Source organism: Neomonachus schauinslandi, chromosome 5 (assembly GCF_002201575.2).
Source record: "Neomonachus schauinslandi chromosome 5, ASM220157v2, whole genome shotgun sequence".
Taxonomy (NCBI): Eukaryota; Metazoa; Chordata; class Mammalia; order Carnivora; family Phocidae; genus Neomonachus; species Neomonachus schauinslandi.
This window is the reverse complement of record NC_058407.1, coordinates 171161798-171184030: the sequence shown is the minus strand read 5'-3', so window position 1 is coordinate 171184030 and position 22233 is coordinate 171161798. Positions and strand designations below refer to the sequence as shown.

General features: G+C 44.2%; 1 protein-coding gene across 1 annotated transcript in view; it reads right to left on the bottom strand.

Annotated features, from left to right (window-relative positions):
* BAIAP2L1 (BAR/IMD domain containing adaptor protein 2 like 1) overlaps positions 1 to 22233 on the bottom strand; it is a 99710-nt gene that overhangs the window by 9350 nt on the left and 68127 nt on the right. The window contains exons 4-12 of the mRNA XM_021680228.2: positions 16289 to 16350; positions 16108 to 16179; positions 14674 to 14811; positions 13862 to 14014; positions 11959 to 12126; positions 9228 to 9375; positions 6921 to 7128; positions 6190 to 6267; positions 4728 to 4908 (exon numbers count right to left, since the gene is read on the bottom strand). Of these exons, the coding sequence (XP_021535903.1) occupies positions 4728 to 4908; positions 6190 to 6267; positions 6921 to 7128; positions 9228 to 9375; positions 11959 to 12126; positions 13862 to 14014; positions 14674 to 14811; positions 16108 to 16179; positions 16289 to 16350 (1208 nt within the window). The remainder of the gene's footprint in view (positions 1 to 4727; positions 4909 to 6189; positions 6268 to 6920; positions 7129 to 9227; positions 9376 to 11958; positions 12127 to 13861; positions 14015 to 14673; positions 14812 to 16107; positions 16180 to 16288; positions 16351 to 22233) is intronic.

The window sequence follows — 22233 nt, the reverse complement described above, 5'->3', positions numbered from 1 at the left end:
TCTGTGGGAGGGAGAGGGAGAGGGCTTGGGGTGTGGAGCTCTGCCTGGAGGCAGCCCTGGGACAGGACGGACTGGGCGCACACAGGATGTGAGCCAAGGACTCCTGCACCCACGGTCAAGGTGGGAAGGGCAGTGGCTTCCACGAGGTGGCCAGAGAGCAGGGGACCACCTCCAGCAGCAGCCCCATCCCGGCCCTCAGGAGAAAGTTACATGCCTAAAGCTGCTGCTCTGCCCCAAACCCTCAGTTTACTAGACAGTCTCAGCACTTTTCAGGGCAGCCTCTTTACATTGCCAGTCTATTATGATCCAGCCAAAGTGCTTTAAAAATAAAGTTAGAGCTCATTTAAACTGCCAAATGCTAAATAATATCATTTTTGACCATACTGATAAATAGGATTTTTCAGAGCCTCCAATTCAGTATAGTAAGAACTGCATCAATGCTTTCATCATAAAGCTTTACCAACATGGTAAAATATTGAAAATTAAAATGTTCTCTAAAATGAGACCGTGTTGGCTAAAATTTGTTTTTTTTTTTAAAGATTTTATTTATTTATTTGACAGAAGAGAGCGAGCGAGCAAGCGAGCACACAAGCAGGGAGAGTGGGAGGCAGAGGGAGAGCGAGAAGCAGGCTCCCCGATGAACAAGGAGCCTGATGCTGGACTCGATCCCAGGACCCTGGGATTAGGACCTGAGATGAAGGCAGACCTTTAACAGACTGAGCCACCCAGGCACCTAAAATGTCAGTGTTTTCACTTATAATTTCAATGTTAACTATGATTTGGGGGCAAGATTCTTTTATCTTAGAAGATGTCACACAGCCTTAAAGTAATGGAGGTGGTTATTATTAAAGCTGCTAATATCACAAAAGAAGAGATGACCAGACAGGTGTCCCTCTGGATGGACTAGCCACCACCACCGATGAAATGCTTTAACAAAACAGGCAAAGAAACAAAACAGTAATACCGACTCTGATCCAGGTTGAGAATATAGGAGAAAGGGGAATGCAGTGAAGGACACCATGTGGATGCATTCAGCGAAATCCAGCCTGGGGCCACCCTCCAGGGCCAATAACCTGGTTCCTTCCAGGTAAGTTACAAGGAAAAAGAGATGGGGAGACCTTAGATACAAAAACACTTGTCATGAGACTCAGTGACCAATTACAATGTGTGGAGCAGGCCTGGATCCAGATTCAAACTATACTGTTCAATTTTTAATAAGACAATCAGAAATTTGAAGTGACTGGTTGATGATATATTGAGGAATTACTGTCAATTTTTAAAGATACGGTAATTGGTTTTTGGTCGTGTAAAAATAAAAGGTATTATTATATTTAAGGTATTTATACATGAGATGATGAAGTCTGGAATTAGCATCAAATTGATCTGGGAGTGGCCAGGGGCAAGATGAAAGAAGATTGGGGGGGGTGCCTGGGTGGCACAGTTGGTTAAGCATCCAACTCTTGGTTTCCGCTCATGATCTCATGGGCTGTGGGATTGAGCCCCACCTCAAGCTCCACGCTCAACTTGGGAGTCTGCCCGGGGTTCTCTCCCTTCTCCCTCTGCCCCTCCCCGATCACATGCACACACGTGTGCATGCTCTCTCAAATAAATTAAGTCTTAAAAAAAAAAAAAAGACTGGTAAATGAATTGACAATTGTCAAAGCTGGGGGTGAGAGACATTCTTCTCTCCCCTTTTATTATGTTGTATTTTCCCCTAAGAAAAAGCTGGAAATCACACAAAAACAGCAGAGGGCACTACAGACAGGTCACACCAGAACGGTGTACCTCGTACTCCTGGGTCCGGAGCTGTGTGACATCTAGGTGTAAGCATTTGTTTTTCCTGCCCCAGCAAAAGGAATTTTTATGCTTTTCAAAATGTCTTAAGATAATTTTCAAAGAGTCTGAATATTGTTTTAAAATGTACTAGGGTAGGGGCGCCTGGGTGGCTCAGTCGTTAAGCGTCTGCCTTCGGCTCAGGTCATGATCCCAGGGTCCTGGGATCGAGTCCCGCATCGGGCTCCCTGCTCAGCAGGAAGCCTGCTTCTCCCTCTCTCACTCCCCCTGCTTGTGTTCCCTCTCTCGCTATCTCTCTGTCAAATAAATAGATAAAATCTTTAAAAAAAAAAAACATGTACTAGGGTATTTAATAAAACAGCACTTGATACCTTTGTCCTTCTAAGCAATTTCTCTTCCATGATGAAAGAATGGAAAAGCTCCATTTTCAACAGCTGTGTGTCATTCTTTTGAAAATAATTTTTGTTAGGTTTTGGGGTAACTTGGAATAATAAAGGTACAAACAATGTATTTGTACAGTGTGCTTATCTGAGAAGCCAAAGACTTTTTTTTTTTTTTTAAAGATTTTATTTATTTATTTGAGAGAGAGCAAGAGAGATCACAGAGGGAGAGGAAGAGGGAAAAACAGTCTCCCTGCAGAGTGCAGAGCCTGACACGGGACTAGATGCCAGCACCCCAGGATCACGACCTAAGCTGAAGGCAGACACTTAAACTTACTGAGCCACCCAGGTGCCCCAAGCCAAAGACATTTTTGAGAGAGACTGCAAAACCCTGCATTTCCCGGATCAGAACACACTGCAGCTTATGATGAGGCAGGCATATTCTAAAACACCTGAAGGCTCCAATGAAACGCAGGGCACATTTTTAAGAGTTCCCATTCCATGTAATCCAGAGACTGCACCCATGCACCATTCACAGCTGAACAAAGGCCACCAGTAGTACCGACGATGGGGGCAGAGCTGTGGAGCCACATATCCCATGAGCAGCAGGGAGACGCCTCTGCATGAGCTACAGAAAGGACCATACAATAACCAGAAAATAAAAAACAAAGTAGCCTGTGGACCACCAGCAGTGCCCGGGGGCATTTCTGGGAGGAAGCTGGCCAGAGCACAGGCTAGGCAGGCTCTGGTACCGCCTGGCCACTGTGCAACCCTGGGCATGAAGCTCAGCCGCACGGCCCCCAGAAGTCCAGCTCACGCTCCGACCCTCACCTCCCAGGCTCCTTCCCACTGCACTCTAGCAGCCGTGCAGCCTCGCAGAGGTTCTGTCCCACCTCCCCCGCGCCTCCTTTCCCACCCTCCAGATCCGTTCATGGCCCAGCCTGAATGCCAAGGTCTGGGGCACCACAGCCCTACCCTCACAAACACCAGGAACTCCCTGCTCCTCCCCCAGCACCACCACCTGGTAACCCCGACTAGTTCATTACTTCTTGTCTGAGCCGGAGCAGCTGCAGTTGCTGGAGAAACAACCATACTGCCTGGCTTCCTTTAAAATCATGACCCCAAACCGTAAATGGGCATTGGCATTACCCCCCATATACCCCGTATTCTATAGCACTCGCGCCTTCTCACTCTTCAGAACCCATTTCACAAATTCTTTCTTTACACTTGCTCGCTCTGCCCACCCCCTCCGCTGACGCCCTTGCTTCCCCACGGAGAGCAGCCATCCTCAAGCAGGAACTCCCCAGTCTGTGTGCACCTCTGCCCGCGCCCGAGGCTTCTCGCTCACTAACTTCCCTGCTCCCAGGCCCACACGCCACGTATGCTCCTCTCGCCTTCCTGGTCACCGTCCTCTTCTCCATCCTTCCCCTTCTTTAACGGTAAAATCTATCCTGAGAAAAAAATGAACACGGATCCCTCCTTTCTCGATTCTCCGTCATCCTGGAATCACAGCCTCGTTCTCGGAGCATGCCAAATATGTGCCCTCCTCTGCTCCTTCTCCTCTCCTCGACCCCTACATGATAGACTCCTTGCCATTCAGGTCTCAGTTTCAATGTCCCCTCCTTGGGGGTGCAGACACTGTCACGTGCTGCCCAGATCAACAAGAAAACTCAGGGACTGCTGCCCTGGGCTGTCCCTTTGGGAAATCGCCCTGACTCAAGCTCTCTTGCCCTGGATGCCGGTGATCAAGGCCTGGCTCCCCTCCCGGTCCAGCTCCTCCCCCGGCCGAATGCTGCTCCCCTGCTCTCACTTTCACAGGTGGGGACCCCAGGGCGCTCCCTCGTAAGCACCTGCACACAAACCTGTGGCATCCATGTGAGCAGTCGCCCCATCCCTCTATCACCTCACCTTGTTTTAATTCTCTGCACAGCTTCCATCACTGTGTTTACTGTTTATTTCTCATTGTCTGCTTCCCCCCACTAGAACGTAAGTTCCAGCAGAGCCACTAACTGGTCCTGTTCATCTCTGCACCCTGAGAGCCCGCACTGGGGACCGGCGCTCGGGAGACACAGGTGCCACAGCAATGAAGGGACTCTGGGAGCCCGTGGCCTCTACGATCTTATGGGGTTGTTTAGGATTACAGACAGTGTACATGACACCGTGTTTACCCAGCACCTGGTGCAAAGTAAGCACTTTCTGAAGACACAAAGGTAAAGTTACTTTTAACCTGAAGCCTTCCCTCAGGAAACGGTATGAAAATTGAAGAAAACGCAGAACAAGTGATGAGACTGACTGACTGCAGCCGGGGCCGAAGGCGAGGAGAGAACACCTGATACCATCTGACGAACTATTTACAGATAAAATACAAACAGAAGGACTGAAGTTATGGAAGCTGCGTGGCTGTGAGAGGGTAGGAATGCAGGAGATTCAGGAGCGTGTGCCTGCCCCGCCCGGGGGGACACCACCTTCATTCCCGGTGGAACAAGCGCCCACACCCCCAGACCGCCATTCAGGGTGGGGGTACACAGCACGTTGTACTGCAGTTCCACTCACAGGAGATGTGGCTTCTGGCTGGGACACCGGTGCTTTAAAGGTAGAAGTATTTTTGGAAACATCTGCTTTCTTATCTGCAGCCGCTCCCTGGGACAAACATTCTAAGTAATCCGGTGGGGGAATGACGACATCGCTTTTCTCAGATAAGTTCACCGTGCTGATGCTTCTCACTGGGGCCAGGCTACCAATAAGCAGAGAATACAAGTTATGTAAGATCCTGCCATCTGAATCCCAAACATCCTAAATATCCTAGGGCCAGAACTGCAATAGGTGAACAATCACATAGGGTGTGAGAGAGGAGATGAGACGTGCGTGTGTGCACACACAATATACATCTATATAAAAAATACTGTAATGTTTTTACTGGTTTGTAAATGTACACTCAAAAAAACCGGCTTAATTAAGAGCTGGCTCTTGATTAATTTAAGGAGATCAATAAGAAAATGAAGACTATAGCAAAAGCTTTAGCAAAGTGTTGAGCACTTCAGATTTGAAAAACAAAACAAATAAATCCTCAGCATTTAACATCATAAACACAATATCTAGTTTTATTCCTTGGCCACTTGGCAGTTGAGCTGTTCTGCCAGGGATGAGGACACACAGATGACACGGAGCAGGACTTGGGGGGGGGGGGTGCTCAAAGGTCTGCAGGGACAGCTGGATGGATTAGAGGGTTTCTTTGAGATGAGAAACACTGAGAATGAGGCAGTTTAGGGTAAAGATGAGGAGTGCAGTTTGGATATGTCATTTCCTTCTTTCCTTTTTTTTAGAGAGGTAGGGAGGGAGAGAGAGAGAGAGAGAAGCAGAGAGAGAGAATCCTAAGCAGACTCCGTGGCCTGCGTGGAGCCCAACTCAGGGCTTGATCTCATGACCCTGAGATCACGACCTGAGCCGAAATCAAGAGTCAGACGCTTAACCGACTGAGCCACCCAGGCGCCCCTGGATGTGTCACTTCTAAGGACTCATGGGGTAACCAACTACTGCTGCTGATACACATATAAATATTCATAGCTAGGCGTGGAAAAGACCTTCCTGGGTTCCAGCCTTGGCTCCACCTTCCTGTGCCTCAGTGTCCTCAATTTTAAAGTGGGGACCTACCTCATAAGGTTGTTATGAGAATTAAACGAGCTAGTCAGCCATAAGGCACTTTGGCACTTCCTAAGCAGTAATGGTGATGACGGGTCACCCTGGATTTAGTGACCTGGAGGGGGGTGGTGGTGCAGTCAGTGGTTCCAGAAGGCTGGTAGGAGGGTGAGGAGCAGAGTCTGGAGGCATGTCCCCACAGCAGAAACGACTAAGGGAACAGCTGTGGGTAACAGTCCCCCTTTTGTACTCTCCTACACGACTGGAGGTTTCCCTATGGGGTTGCTACACATCTAGACAGAATTCTGGTATGTCTAAAAACATGAGGTCAAAGGTGAGTTTTCGTCACTGGGAAATGGGAGCCACAGTCAGGTCCTACCTTGGTGTGGGCACACTCATGGCCTCCTTTTCATCTTCTTCCAGCAACTTTGTGTAGGATGCTGGGAACCAGCCCCTCCTACAGGTGAGGAAGGAGAAAAAAGGCCGGGTTGTGGGGTCAGCAGCAGACAAGTGAACGATAAGCATACTACGGAATGGCTCAGGGATAGCCCAGGGGCAGACCGGTCCATTTTCACCACATCACACAATGTGTATTTTATATACAGCATTTGTTTTATTTGGATTACCTTTTTGGCTTTTTTCCACATTTATTTAATAGCTGAATAATCTACACAGAAAACCAATTTAACCAGCTCACAGTAAGGCCTGTGAACATACTCATGGTTGAAACGATGATGCTAGCATTTAAACTATTTATGCGCTAAATCTTAACAAAATCCATCTGATGTGCAGATTATCCTTGAGAAATCCAGTTTTTTTTTTCTTAAAAAAAAAAAAACACACAAGAGTTATTTAAAACTACTTTCAGAGGTGACTTCATTATGACCTGTTCAAGTACCAAATTCATCTATATATGCACAGACATACAGAAAATACCGAGACAAAGTAACTCCAATGAACTAAACTAGAACCATAACTAAACTATGAACTTAACTTAAAAACGCTACTGTGACCACAAAGACAATTTGCCACTAAAAGGAGATATGGCAGCTCTCTGAAGTACTGGGTGGCCCTGACTGCTGTGTGGACAGCATCTGCCCTGAGACTTACACTTTGGTGGTGTCATGCTCTCCATAAAGCCAGCCGTCCTTCTCCTCAGGGACGAGCAGTGTGAGGATGTCTCCCTGCGCGAAGCTGAGCAAAGTCTGGTTTGCGCCAGCAGTGTGTGGGAAAATGGTTTTTACTTTCTGCTTCTTCATCATGTTCAGTCCAGTTGCAACAGAGACTGATCGCTGTAAACTGGGATCATCTGAAGAATCTGTTGAAAATGAGCGCAGCACTGATCACTTTTCAGGGACTGATAACAAGTTCAAACAAGCAAACCCCAGAAAGCCACCCACTCCCGCCTGCCAGCACTCGTCCTACTGCAGCTCCGAGCGCATTGTTTCCACATTTAGACTTTGCCTGGACGGGCAGGGACCGCGAGGAGCAGAGGCAGAACCACAGCCTGAGGTCTCTCACCGAGCAGGACTCTTGGGGCTAAGTGCTCTTTTCCAGGCGGAGAGGACACAGTACGTGCCAAGCTTCACCTGCCTCTGATTTAATCAGAGGCAAAATGACGCATCACTGGAAGGCCGGATGCTTTCCTTGCCCTCCTCTCCCAACATGAACCCCAAGGCAGTGTAGGGCATCAACTCAAATGCCACTGCCCACGACCTGGACCACAAAGAATAAGAGGAGATTGGAAATGCAGATGTTCTCGCCGTGCAACGGCTCAACATCTCACCTGGAAATGCAGTAAGGATGCGTTGAGGACCAGCACGTTTACTGAACCCTCCCCTAAGTGCCAGTCCACACTCTCAATGCTTCACAGCTTCTGAGGGAAGGAGAGGTTATCAGTTATCGTCCAGTGATTCACCGGGATCTCAGCTAGCAGGCCAGCATGGGATGTAGGTGGCCTGACGCCACAGTCCCTGCATGATGTGAAGCATGGAGCTGTACATTTCTGTCTCAATTCCAGCACCAGCTGATATTTACCACTCCAAAGAAACAAAACTGCCATTCTGAAACTCTCATCTCTGGATCTCACTCAGCAGCTGCAAATGCTATAGTCTGTGGGCTCTCTCTAGCACATGACTCAATGGCCATGACTTTCATACCCAAGGGGCCTGTGAGATACCCCACACAGAGAGAGGGGTCTCTGGGTGCCAAAGACTCTGTCTACACAGAGCGGAGCCTAAGCAAAGCCCCCTGAAAATTCTGCAAACAGTAACTTGTCCTGATTTATTGAAAAAGCATCAAGAGAGTTATGAAATTTAAGCAGTTAGAACTTAAGTGTCCACAAGGCATGAAGTTCTCTGTTAGAGATGATGAAAAACACTAAGCCTACTGGTAAGATCAATCACCATAATTTTGTCATGTGAATTTTTTTTTTTTTTTAAAGATTTTATTTATTTATTTGAGAGAGAGAGAATGAGAGACAGAGAGCACGAGAGGGAAGAGAGCAGAGGGAGAAGCAGACCCCCTGCTGAGCAGGGAGCCCGATGCGGGACTCGATCCCGGGACTCCAGGATCATGACCTGAGCCGAAGGCAGTCGCTTAACCAACTGAGCCACCCAGGCGCCCTGTCATGTGAACTTTTATAGTCTGTTTTATTGAAAAAGAAATTTTATTACAATTGCCACCAACTATGGTACACAATATGAGGATCTTTGTACATTATATCCCATTTTAAAATGTAACACCTTTCAACAGTAAGTTTCCTTTGTATAAACATCAATCAGTATATGGAATTAGAATTTGTCAAAGAAATGTGTCACTTATAAAATGTCTTATGGTTTTATAATAAACCCAGACCTTTATTTACTTTGAAGTGTTAAGTTTTAAGGCAGGGGCGCCTGGGTAGCTCAGTCGGTTAAGCTTCTGCCTTTAGCTCAGGTCATGATCCTGGGGTCCTGGGATCGAGCCCCGCATCAGGCTCCCTCTCCCTCTGCCCCTCCTCCCTACTCATGCTCTCTCTCTCTCAAATAAAATCTAAAAAAAAAAAAAAGGTTTCAACAAGGCAATTATAAATGTGTGCTACCACAGATGTTTATTTTCCCTACCTCAGGGTAACATTTATCTAAAATAGTAAAAAAATTTAAAAAGGTATTTTATTTATTTTTTAACGATGCTATTTATATAGACTTTATTTATCTGGGGGGGAATGGGAGCACGGGGAGGGGCAGAGGGAAAGAGAATCTCAAGCCGACTTCCCGCTGAGCCCAGAGACTGAGGCTGGGCTCGATCCCAACACCCCGAGATCACAACCCAAGCCAAAGATCACGACCCAAAACCAAGAGTCAGACGCCCAACTGACTGCACAACCAAGGCACCCCTAAAAAGGTATTTTAAAAGAAATCAAAATAAATATCTTACCTGTTGAATTCTTTATCCTTTCCGAATTCTGTCCAACTGTTGCTGGGTTATTAAACATATCAATCAAAGGACTAGTATACGCTCTGGCTGAAGGAGCTGGGGGCACCTTTGGCGAATATTTAGAAAGAGTGTCATAATCTTTCCCAACCTGTGAAAAATTCTTTATTAGTCTAATATTAGTGTAACACAGCAATGGAATTATACAGATTCCCAGGGCTGTTTTAACATGCTTTAAATTCCACTTTCTTCACAAAGTTCTCTTGGTTGATGGCAATGCCCCACTCTGAATTATTTCAAAAATATCACATTTTTTCATTTTTTTTTTTTTTTTAAGATTTTATTTATTTATTTGACAGAGACAGAGACAGCGAGAGAGGGAACACAAGCAGGGGGAGTGGGAGAGGGAGAAGCAGGCTTCCCGCGGAGCAAGGAGCCCGATGTGGGGCTCGATCCCAGGACACTGGGATCGTGACCTGAGCCGAAGGCAGACGCTTAACGACTGAGCCACCCAGGTGCCCTAGGATTCTACATTTAAAATAATTTTTCCAAGGATTTTTGAGTGCATTGCTCCATTAATTTCTAACATCTTGTTTTGCTAACAAGAAATCTGGTACCAGTGGAGTCCTCTTTTCTTTGTAAGTAATCTATTTTTCCCCCTCTCTGGAAGTTTTTAGAATTTCCTCTTTATCCCCTTCTGCAACTTGATCACAATCTATCAAGGTTTTGTTGTTTTCCATTTGTCCAGGCTCACTGTTGCTGCTGTGTTAAAGATCAGGCAGAGTCTACTACAGTAATCTCAGCAGGGACCACAGTCAGGGCAGTGGACGGGTGAGAAGTGGCTGGACCTGTTTATGTTTTGAAGGTGGAAACAACAGGGCATGCCCAGGGGTTGGCTGTGGCTGGGGGGGGGGGGGGTGCAAGAGAGGGAGAGAAGTCCACATTTGTGCCCGAGCTACTGGAAGGATGGAGCTGCCATTTTCTGGATGGGGAAGACTAGAGAAGCACATGAGTGAGAAAATCAGTCATCTGGTTTTAGACAAGTTGAATTTGAGATCCCCATTAGACATCTGGTGATGATTTTGAGAAGACAATTGGGTATCTCCAACCTGTCTAACATTATGTTTACATCCTCTCTCCGTTTTTGTTCTGTGTTTTGTGAGAGCTCTTTGGATTAATTTTCTAAGCAGTTCCATTCTGTTAATGAGCCCATCTACTGGTGTGGGGGTTTGCTTGTTTATGTTTTTTTGTGGAGCAGGGAAAGGGGAGGGAAAAATTTAAAAAGCTATTTTAGAAAAATGTCAAGCATGTATAAAGGAGAAAGAACAGCACAATAAATCTCCCTGTACCCAACACCCAGCTTCAACAATTATGAATTCATGGCCAATATTGTTTCATATATGCTAAACCATCTTCCCCCGTGCCTGGAATATGCTGAAGCAAATCCCAGACATTTCAACTATGAATAATCATTTTTAATTTCCAAAATCTTTAGTTGATTTTCCCCCTGGGGATGTAGTATCTTTTCGTTTCTTTCTAAAGATTTCTCCTCTGCCCTACTGCCTCTGTTGCCTCCAATATTGTTTATTCAAGTTTTTTTCTTTCAGTGTGTTTTTTCAGGATACTGGTTTTCCTCACTTGTTCGGTGATTCCTGGTTATCTGTCCATCTCTGTATTGTATGGCATTCCCTATTCTGCCTGTTTATCAGTCTGTATTTTGCCTGTTCTCGTTACCACAGACTACCTGCGGTGAGGTGGGGACAGGGAGGACGCAGCTAGGAGGGTGCCTGGCCTCTGAACACACAGTTTCGGCCAGTGGACAAAAGCCCTGCTGCCTACTGTTTAGCACAAGTGGGACAGGTGGAAGAAACCGACCAGCTTAGAGGATGTGAATTGTCTAGAACCGACCACATACAGGAACGCCACGTGCCATTCTCCACCCCTTCTTAGACCCACTGGCTCTGAGCTCACTGCTCTGCCCTCTGCTACAGTCTTGCCCTGCATGTGCTCGGGGCTGAGATTTTCTTCTCTCTTGATTCTCCACACACACCGAGCTTGCCTTTCTCTGAGACTCCTTCAGTGTTTCTGGCCCACTGACAGCACCTTCTCTTATACCCCATGCAGTTATGGATCTATTCTGTAGGTTGTCGACTGGTCTTTAGCATCTCTGCTTTCATTTCAGAGGTTAGGGTGGAATCATGTGTCTAAACTATCCACTGGATCCAAATTCCCACACTTGCATCGCTTCTTGGCCTTTTGGCTAAGATCAAGTGCAAGTTTCCACATTTGTGAAAAGCAATAAAGCCGAGGTTCAAGGAGTGGCAAACTACAATGCTTGATTTCATTACCTTGAAATACTTTGGTGGCTATTTTTTTCTGAAGTGCCTTATGTTGTGATGAATGGCACCAGAGTTTTGCTAATTATTCTCTAAGACACCTACGCCTCCTTCACTGGGAATAAACTCACAAAGTTGGAATCATTACAATTAAAAACAGTAACAATAACATTTCCAAAACAAAGATAATAGAGTTGAACACAGCACTACGCAGTGCTGAGCACCTCATGGCTAATGTCAAATCTGAAGGTAAGGGGATCAGAGTGACACAAGGGAGGCCCTAGAAGAGGGGAGGACCTGTGATCGCCACCACCAAACGCCTTGGTCCTTTGTGCAAATTTGGCCCAAGACCTATCAGTAAAAACACAACTGAAATCTTGGAGAGAACCCATCCCTACCATGCTGCTTCTCTCAATCATCGGTGAGGGCTGGGGCGTCCCGGACACGGGGGTAGAGCTTGGGGTCCTTATTTCCTCGATCATATTCATGATCTTCTCGGGCACTTTGGTAGCGTCACCACACGTTTCCTGCCACCGGGGCAGCTTGGAATTGAGTAATTCTGCAGACTGTGAATCCGAGAGAAACACAACAAAACACAAACATGTACTGTTCAAAGAGCTGAGAAAAGTCATGTCAAATATCAGGGATAATGTTTTACTGGCTTACCACCAGAAGTGTGAGAACTTTGTGTCAAATTCAGTGAGCACTTAAGCATCTATGAACTTCCTCCCTGTGTTATTTGCTGCGAGAGCTGTCGGCCCCTGTTCTACAGGAGCTTGCCCTCTGCCTTGGTGTGAATGCAGAGTTGAAGACTGACGCAGAACAAACTCAAACACAAAAAGGGAAGGGTTGAACAATCTTATTAAGCCCCACTGTTTCCCCAGTGGCCCCAGAAATGCCAATCAGTGCTTTCTTCCTCCCACTCCTAAGAGAGGGCAAAGAACCCTCGCCCCAAACCACCTATGGCCTCGGACCATAGCCCTGACACACCGATTGCTTGGGCCTACTTTGTCCAAAGAGCCACCGAAAGGACTGGGATGCTGGAGCCAGAAAAAGGGAAGGCAAAGAAGCGGTTTTCAGAGAGATGAAGAGATTCCCAGTAGAGAAGAGTAGACTCTGTTTATGCTAAAAAGTGTAACTGGGATCCAAGGTTAAGCATAAGAGTCTGCCACCACAACTAGAGCTCTCTGCAAATTGGCCAGGTTGCCTTGTGACACAGTGAGTACCCCATCACTGGCAGGGCTAGGCCAAAGGAAGAGCCTCAAGGTCACCTGACCTATGACCCTGCCCCAGCAGGACACCCTCACCGTGGACACAGACACTGCTGAACTGAGTACAAAGTGATCATCTAATACCGCAATTCTTTCCTTTCCTGTAACAATGTTAGATCTTAGGGCTTTAGATCTGGTAGATGAATGGTCCTTAAGGTTGCAAAAACTTTATGGAATATGTAACATATGACTGAAACATACATCCAAGGCCAAGTTTTTTCCCCCTGAAAAAGAGGAAGTTGCCTTATTTTCAAGCTCTTAGAAACTTCTACCATGGAGCGCTCTCTAAATTATTATAAATAACAATGAATATTTGACTTCACTCCATGCTAGTTTTGGATGCTTACACAGGCCCAGTAAAATTTATAATTTAAAAAAAAAAAAGGAGGGAAAGTAACATATTCTTTTGTAATGATTCCTGGGTGTAAAACCTCACAACTATGTGTGCTGGAAGGAGGGCAGTAAAGCCAGTTCCACAGGTGATGAGATCACGAGGAAACACCTTGAAGAGGAATGAAAAAGGAACCACAGCAAGTGTCCTGATGCTGTGAGTGGGTCTGCGGCTGGGACAGAACTTCCAGGGACACCTCTGTGCATGGATTCCCCAGGCGAACACTCAAACTACCCAGGTGGGGTGGGCTTGGGGCCCGCTGGGACTCATCCCATGGCTCTGAAGACACTGATGCTGAGGACGCGTCAGAAAGAGTCTGAGAAGAGCTGACTCATAGGTGAGAAAAGAAAAAAGTACTAATTCTTGATTATTAAGCATTATTTTATGAAAGATTTTAAATATGGATATACTACTAAATTAATCATGTATTATAAGCAATACTTAGCCATTTCAACCACATTTCTGAAAGTTTACGTATTCCAGTGGGCCAAAAGGTATTTCTTTGGCATCTCTTCTCATTGGTAAACTAGGCCCATCGCTTTACATTGAGGCACATATGGAAGGTGAAGCATTTCAAGGGCATTTGAATATGAAATTAAATTATTAATAATGCAACAAAACTTGCCATCACAAACCCACCTGTAAATGATAATAATGTAAGTGATTTGCAAAGCTACAGTGTTTGTCGACCAGAAAGCAGAAGCGCCTTTTCTCTTCAAGTAGAGCTTCTTTGCAACCATCTGCAATAAATTTCTGGATTTCGCTCTGGCGAGACGTAACAGTTTCTACATACTAGGAAAATAAATAATAATTATACAAGTATGTCATGAGGAGTCAAGTAGCTGCACAGCCAAACATTTATCTTGTGCCGTCTTTACACTTGGTTTATTTTGAAATAGAGTTAATGCTAAATACAGATAAACATGAGATAAAATAACAAAGTTGTAACCTGACCTGGGCAGGTATCATCATTCTGATTAAGATCCCTGACTCATGTGTGGAGGGACGTTGCCAAAGGCCTTACACTCTGCGCTGGGCAATCTGCACAAAATATTACTTTATACTTCAGGGATAGGATTGCGTTCTGGTGGAAAATCAAGGGCTTTGAAACCAGAAAGTTCAAATTTAAACCCAGTTCTAAGTATCAACCATGTGACTTGGCCTAAGACCCATTTTCTTCATCTGTAACATGGGGAGAGTAACGCTAATCATGGAATATCTCTTACCACCTCCCCACCCCCAAATCAGGAGAAAATGCCAATGTTTTTAGGAGGCTATTAATTACTCTTAACTCTGGAAAGCTCTGTAGCCTTCAGCTCATACCAAGTCAAAAATGCTCATTTTTAACTTCAGTAGCGGCACAGCAGTAAGTGGTTAAAGTGGCTAAGTAACCTTCCCTGTAAATTGTATAAATTGTCAACAACAAAATAAAATAGTGCTGAAAAGTTCACCTCAATTTCTTTGTGTTCGTATTTGAGTGCATTTCGTCCTCCTTGACTTTTCCTTCTGATCTTCTTCAACTCAGCTTGAGATTTCTCCAGAGAATCTAACTTACTTTTGTGTTCCATTTGGTATCTTTTGAGAGTTGCCTGTAAGTTAAATGTTGTGCTTATTTGAGTGCAGCACCGTCCAAACTGTTGGGCAGTTACTTTTGCTAACATTTCCGCTGGGCATTGCCCTGCACACCCTCACCTCGTACTGCTCCCTCCCTTCAACGTGCAGCTTTTGTCTGTCTTAAAGTCCCCTGGTCGTACAAGGGGCTACTGACCCCAAGGGCAGCTCTTAGAAGAATGTCTTTTCTTTTATTCCTTGTTTTCTCAAATTTTTTAGGACACTGAGTGCTAAGTGCTTTGGTGAATAAAAAAAGAATATTAAGTCACATGTTCCTGTTTTATGACTTACAACTTTAAAAAACAGAATGAACAAGTGCAGTCACTTCCGATTATTCTGGGTGCTGTGTAACCAAGTGTTTTTGGAGCCTCACAGACCTGGGCTGGAATTCTGGTAAAATCCTTCACTTCCTGTGTGATCTCAGCAACCACTTAGTTTCTCTCAAATTCATGTTTTCCCTTTAATCTGTACAGTGAGGATAAGAGTAGCTACATTATGGAGTTTCTGTAGAGACAAAATCTGATAATGTATGGAAAATGCTTGGCATTACATCCACCTCAGCCGTTGTAGGTGGTCCTGCCGCCTTCCTCTGGAGTACACAGAGCACACGCACTCAGGGGCAGTGGGGTGATTTCAGGGTAACTACACCGCTTACTGCCACATGGGGTCTTGGTGAGAAAGAGGCTTTGGGTGGCAAAGAAAGCAGCTATTCCACAGCAGGTAGGGGAGATGGAAAGAGCCGTGTGACAGGGCTGGAGAGTCTGGCAGAAGGAGAAAACTGCTGGAGTCATCGATACCAGGTGACAGGCAAGGGACACCATGCAGGAGCAGTCTCTGATGAATGGACATGGGAGCCCCAGGGAGCTCCAGATGGTGGTTCTCCCACCCACGTTTCACACCCTGAAGTGGTTTGTGAAAGCAACAGCTACATCTGCACTAATACAGATGCAGAGGTCGTCCCCATATACGTGTTCTTTGAAAACAATGCTTTCTAGAAGCAGGAGGATTCCTTGCAATATTTTCCTCTCTGCTTTTTAATGAAGATCCCAGGTGTTAATGCAAATGGGGCACCCAGCTCCAAGGGCCTTGTCAGTTTCCTGCATCTGTGTATATGCTCTACACTAGCCCTGTCCATGTTTTCTGCTGCTGGATAAACAGTGAGAAAAAGTTCTCCTCGGGCTCAGAGATCAGGCAAGTGCAGCCTCCCGGAACGCCAGGCCCCCGTGCCCCACACCCACCTCCAACCATGGAGGTGGAGAAAACCGTGTACTCACATTCATGTATTTTACATCAAGTTCCGTCTTCTTCTCCAGCTCATGTATAATCTCTTTATGGAACTTTTTGAACTGTTAACAAAAGAAATTGAAAATTCACACCAGATTTGAGACGTTAAGCAAAATACAGTTTAGAAATAAAATATATTTTATTTTGTAAGTATAAACATAGTTTACATACGTTTTCATCAAGATTCTCATTGAGTTTCTTGTGGGTACTTGAAATCTCTATGAGAACATGGCCTGTGAATAAAATCAGATGTTAGGGGGAAAAGTCACCGTGTGGATTTTGTAAAGATATTAAAGAAAGTAAAATAATGGAATGAAGCACAATGTACCACCCCGCTCTGTGCCTGGAAGCATCAGGGCCAGTGCCTCATCAGAAACACGGACTGCGTGCCCATGGCAGGGTGGGTGCCAGAGGGACATAGGCCCTAGCAAACTTACTCTGCAACACTGTTCATCCAGGGAATGCCAATTTTGTCTTCAAATTCACATCATGCTTTCTATATTTTCTCATTCCCTAAGCTGAATCTTATTTATCTGACTTAATTTTTAAATTCTCTTATACAAGATTATCATGGTCATTATAGTAACTAACTATAGGAACAAATGGCTTATTTTTATCTAATCCCCAGAGTAATCTGATTATCTGTCAGGCATAAAAGATAAAGGTTATTTTTTCTCATATTAGTTCTTGTATCATTTTGGAAAATATTAACACCATGGGAAAATGCAGCAGGGACAGTGCTCTGCCTCATATCTCCCGGGACTACATCAATTCTCTGAAACAAGTACAGTCACATGGAGAATGTTCCAGAACTGAGCTTTACTCCAAAAGCAGCAAGACAACCACTTGATTTGCAAAGTACATCTCTTGCAGTTTGAGGCAGTATGATGCATCTCTGCTACTAAACTCTGATAAAGGTGAACAAGAGCATCTCCCTGTTCACTTACCTATAGGAACCAAATGGGTCTGATACCTAAGAACTAGAAAAGACAGATTCATTTGGAACAGCCACCGGGCCATACAAACAATAACAAAATGTGCTGGGTAGATCCTCCCACAGTTTGGTAGGAATTCCTTGGGTAAACTGAAGGCTGCAGATGAAGGAGAATTAAAATTAAGACTGTGGTAGATGGGGGAAAGCGAAAGAATACCAACCAGACTGTGACTTCAGCTATCACCTTTACAGAAATGATACTATGGTGCCCTATTCTAGAAAGAGTTAAGACATGTGACTCTCAAATGGCCAGTCTAGTCCCCCTACCCCCATCTTCAGACTCAGAAATTCAGCCCCTTCCTGAACATTTCCACCTGGATGTCTCATTAGGTACCTCACATTCAACATGTCTAAAAGTGAATTCACCCCATAGTCTCCAATCCCAGCTCTTGGCTGCCAGCTCACAGCCAGTCACATGGGGTTGACACTTCACCCATATGTCACACTCAACGACAAAGACTCATTCCCTTGTGCATGTGTGTCATCACTTGGGCCAGGGTGAAATCACGCCCCTTACTCATCCTGCTTCCTCGGGCAACAAATGTGCCAGCCCTTCCCTGCCTGGGAGAGAACGTATGTGAGAATGACTTGTGAAGTCTCTGTGTGCCCAATCATCTGTCCCATGAGGGGTGCAGGAAGAGTCTCCTGAGTCTGCCCCCAACCAACACATTCAAACCCACCAGTTGGACCTCTCAGGTCTTGCCCCTCAAGCTCTTATCATTTCTCTTGACTCCCAGCTTGTTCTCTTCCAGACCCTCTTCCTCAGGGATGCCAGGGATCCCTCAAAATCAAATGTAACATGTCATTCCCCCAGCCCCCACGGTGTCCCAGATAAACCAACTCCTCAGCATGAAGCCCACTGTGAACAATGCTGCTTAAAATAACCATGGCAGGTGGTAGGGACAGAGATTCTCCTTATAAGGTTATAGGTACATAACTTGTAAGTCCCTAAGCAGCCTGTGATTCTAGGAATCTAACAGAACAGCCTGCTGGATAAACCTGAGAGTGAGGGCAGACACATCCCCAGCACTCATCCCCACCACACCAAGTTATTAAGATACCCACTCTCCATCTTTAATGACACTGACTTCATTTCTCCCATAATTAAGTTCTCCTAAAGCTCAACATGAAACAAATCGGAGTTCTTCACAAAGGAAACCTTCACATGACCAAGAATATAATTACATTAATATGTCACTTTATCATTTAGTCATTTCAGATACCGAAATAGTCTGAGGTACTTTTTTTTTTTTTTTTAAGATTTTATTTATTTATTTGAGAGAGAGAGAGAATGAGAGAGAGCGAGCACATGAGAGGGGGGAGGGTCAGAGGGAGAAGCAGACTCCCCGCCGAGCAGGGAGCCCGATGTGGGACTCGATCCATGGACTGCAGGATCATGACCCGAGCGGGGAAGACAGTCGCTTAACCAACTGAGCCACCCAGGCGCCCTAGTCTGAGTTACTTTCATATCCATTTTAAACCCATAAATAACTCCTGGCTGGAGATGAAAAACAACAGCAACAACAAAAAACCCCAGTTCAATTACTTGAAAATTAAGCACTCTATTCTTGGCAAGTCAGATCTACTTTTTTAAAAAAGTCTAAAAATAATTGTGCTTAAATCAGAGTGATTCAGGTTACATTCAAGGCACTCACTCCCCCCCCCCCCCCCCCGAGGTCATGCACTTTATCACAACCTACATTCAAGGCACTCACTCCCCCCCTCCCCCTGGTCATGCACTTTATCACTACAACCTTGTATAATGTGGAGTGATTCAGGCTACATTCAAGGCACTCACTCCCCCCCCACCCCGCCCCACCCAGGTCATGCACTTTATCACTACAACCTTGTATAATGTCGATCTCTGGGAAGCATGTGCTAAGTGTGGCACTCGTGAAAGCCAACACTGCTGAACCTGGTGCTCAGGCCCCGAGGCCCCTCCCGCCCCGCGGTTTTCTCCCTTCGGGCAGCTCAGTGGAAAGATTCACTGAAACAGCCCATTCACTCTGTGGGCAGGAACGGAACACCTGACCTTATCCTTGTTATTCCTGTCCCTCGCAGTTCATGGAATTTAAATGCTGACTTTACAGCAGCAGCAGGCCTCGGTCAAAAGAAGGTTTAGAAAACATCTTTACTGTGATTATGGGAGTTGCCAAAAGTGTATCTTGAAACAGAAAATGAAAACAGCCTTTATGTTCAATGTAGAGAAGTTTATTCTTAAATATAGCAAATGTTACTTGATGTCTGAAATGTGGCATCACACACGTTTATTTACTCCTAGCCCTGTAACCTAATTTTTCATAAATTACACTGGAGAAGAAAAAAATTTTTTTCAAGGAGAGGGTGGAGCACAGCCCAGATTCTAATGGAGCAGAACTAAATACACACCCAAACAGGAACCAAGTGCTGGTCTCAGAAATCACAGCACCGTATGTACTGGATCAACCATTTCCTTTTTCCTTTTTAGGTTCTGAGTAAACATTCTGGGAAGAAACACGTAGTAAGTACAGTAATATGACTCAGTCTGAGTAAATTACATTCTTAAATGGCAGTATTAAAGGAACTTAAATATATACATATTTCAAAATCATGAACTTGACATTGCTAAAAGTCAATGTCTACCATCAGTTTTTCCCTAAAATTCATGCAAATAGCTGATAGTGATATCACTCCAATTTTAGGAGCTATGAACAAACATGTCCAAAAATTTGGACAATACTATATAAAGATATGAATTTAGTCAATAAGCAGAATGGACTTTAAAAAGTTAAATAAAATTAGAGAGTATTACTGGTAAGAACACAGAGAAAGTTTTCATTTGAAATACAGATTAGTCACTGGACTATTAATATATTTTCAACTAGATAATTCTTCATCAATTCACAGTATAAGTTTAGAGAAACCAAATGGAGATTATTAATGGACATGAGTAGCACAGAACAGGTGCTAAACATGTAGGCATACATATTTTCATTTATATTTGATCATGGATAATCAGAATACCGTATTTCCAGAAAGCAGAGAGCAATGACTGAGTCACACACTACTTCCTCCATGTTACTTCAAGTGGAATCAGATAATAAAATTACAGGGTGGAAGCCAACCTACTGTGGACCTAAAGTTACACTCTATGAATTAAACTAAACCTGACTAAAAATGCCACTAGAAAAAGGATATACCTTTTCTGACAATTTTTAAAATATCAAATATGATGAGGAGAAAATATAATGGAAGCACAAGCAAACTACACGCAGATGGGATATGTTAAGTACACAAGTGTGTATCCTATGGATTAGAGTCACCAGCACTGAATTAGTAGAGAGGCAGATTAGTAACCATGAACATGTGACTAAACTTGAAAGGCTTTCCCAGCCTCTAAGAATAGCCTTCAGTAGCTGCCCACCCACAGTCCCCGGATGCGGTCGGAGGTGCTCTACTCTGATGTCAGTACTATACCAGTAAACAACATGCATGGAGGGATAATGTCAAAAAAGTGATAGGGTAAGCATTTCATCCAATATTCCTCCAGATGCCTAGCTTCTGACTTAGCCAATGATAGTACCAGAGTTCTAATTAATGTCTTGCATGGAGACTGTAATTATTCTACCACTGATTGTGATTTATTCCAGCCTATGAAAACAAGTGGGACAAACAGAAGCTATACATTAGAATTATATAGCGTTCCAAAGTTCTTTCATAGTCTGAGATGAAAGTAAAGTGCCAAGTAACATCTGACTTTGATAAGAAAAAATGCCACTAGGGTAGCCACTAAAAGAATAAAATGCATCTAACTACCAAGCGAATAGAGAGGAAAAAACAACCAGTCAAAAAGAGGTCAATCGAAGAAGTAAACATAGACAGTAGAAAGCAAAAAGTAATTACATTGAATGTAAATGGACTATATAATCTAATTAAAAGACAAAGATTGTTAGGATTAAAAAAACAACTATATTTTGTTTATAAGAGATATATCTTAAATACAAGGACAGAGAGTAAAAGGATGGAGTAAGATACATAGCAAACACTAACCAAAAGAAAGCTGATGTAGGTTTATTAAAACCAAACAAGACAAAGTAGTCAAAGAGGGTGAGAAACATTAGACATAAAAACAATCATTTCATAATGGGAAAAAGTTCAATTCATCTGGAAGATGGAAAAAAATTTTTATTTGTATGCATAATTAACATGGTCAACATACTTAAACTAAAACTGAATTATAAAAGAAATAGATAAGTCAATAATAATTGTAGGAGACTTCAATACACTTCCCTTAGTAAATGATTAGAACAAGCAGACAAAAATATCACTACAGATATAGATGACCTGGATGATAAATACACTTGATCCAGTGAACATATATAGAATACTGTATCTGGTAACTTCATTTTTAAAGCAAACAGTATATTAAAAATGGATCAAAAGAAAGGCTCACTATATTTCAAAGGACCGAAATCATACTGAGTATGTTCTTTTTTTTTTTTTTTTAAAGATTATTTATTTATTTATTTGAGAGAGAGAGCACATGAGAGGGGGGAGGGTCAGAGGGAGAAGCGGACTCCCTGCCCAGCAGGGAGCCCGATGTGGGACTCGATCCAGGGACTCTGGGATCATGACCTGAGCCGAAGGCAGTCGCTTAACCAACTGAGCCACCCAGGCGCCCCCATACTGAGTATGTTCTTAACCACAGCTAAATTAAACTAGAAATCATTAACAGAAAGGTAACCAGAAAATGTCCATATATTGGGAATGAAGAAACAGACTTCTAAATAACCCATAGGTCAAAGAAGAAAACACAATAGAAGTTAAAATTATTTTAAAATGAAATAATAAATACAGCATATAAGAACATGTAAGATGCAACTAAAGCTGCGGTTAGAGGAAATTTATAGGCTTCAAATGCATATTAGAAAAGAATGAGTGAGGGTGCCTGGGTGGCTCAGTTGGTTAGGCGACTGCCTTCGGCTCAGGTCATGATCCTGGAGTCCCGGGATCGAGTCCCGCATCGGGCTCCCTGCTTGGCGGGAAGCCTGCTTCTCCCTCTGACCCTCCCCCCTCTCATGCTCTATCTCATTCTCTCTCTCAAATAAATAAATAAAATCTTTAAAAAAAAAAAAAAAAAGAA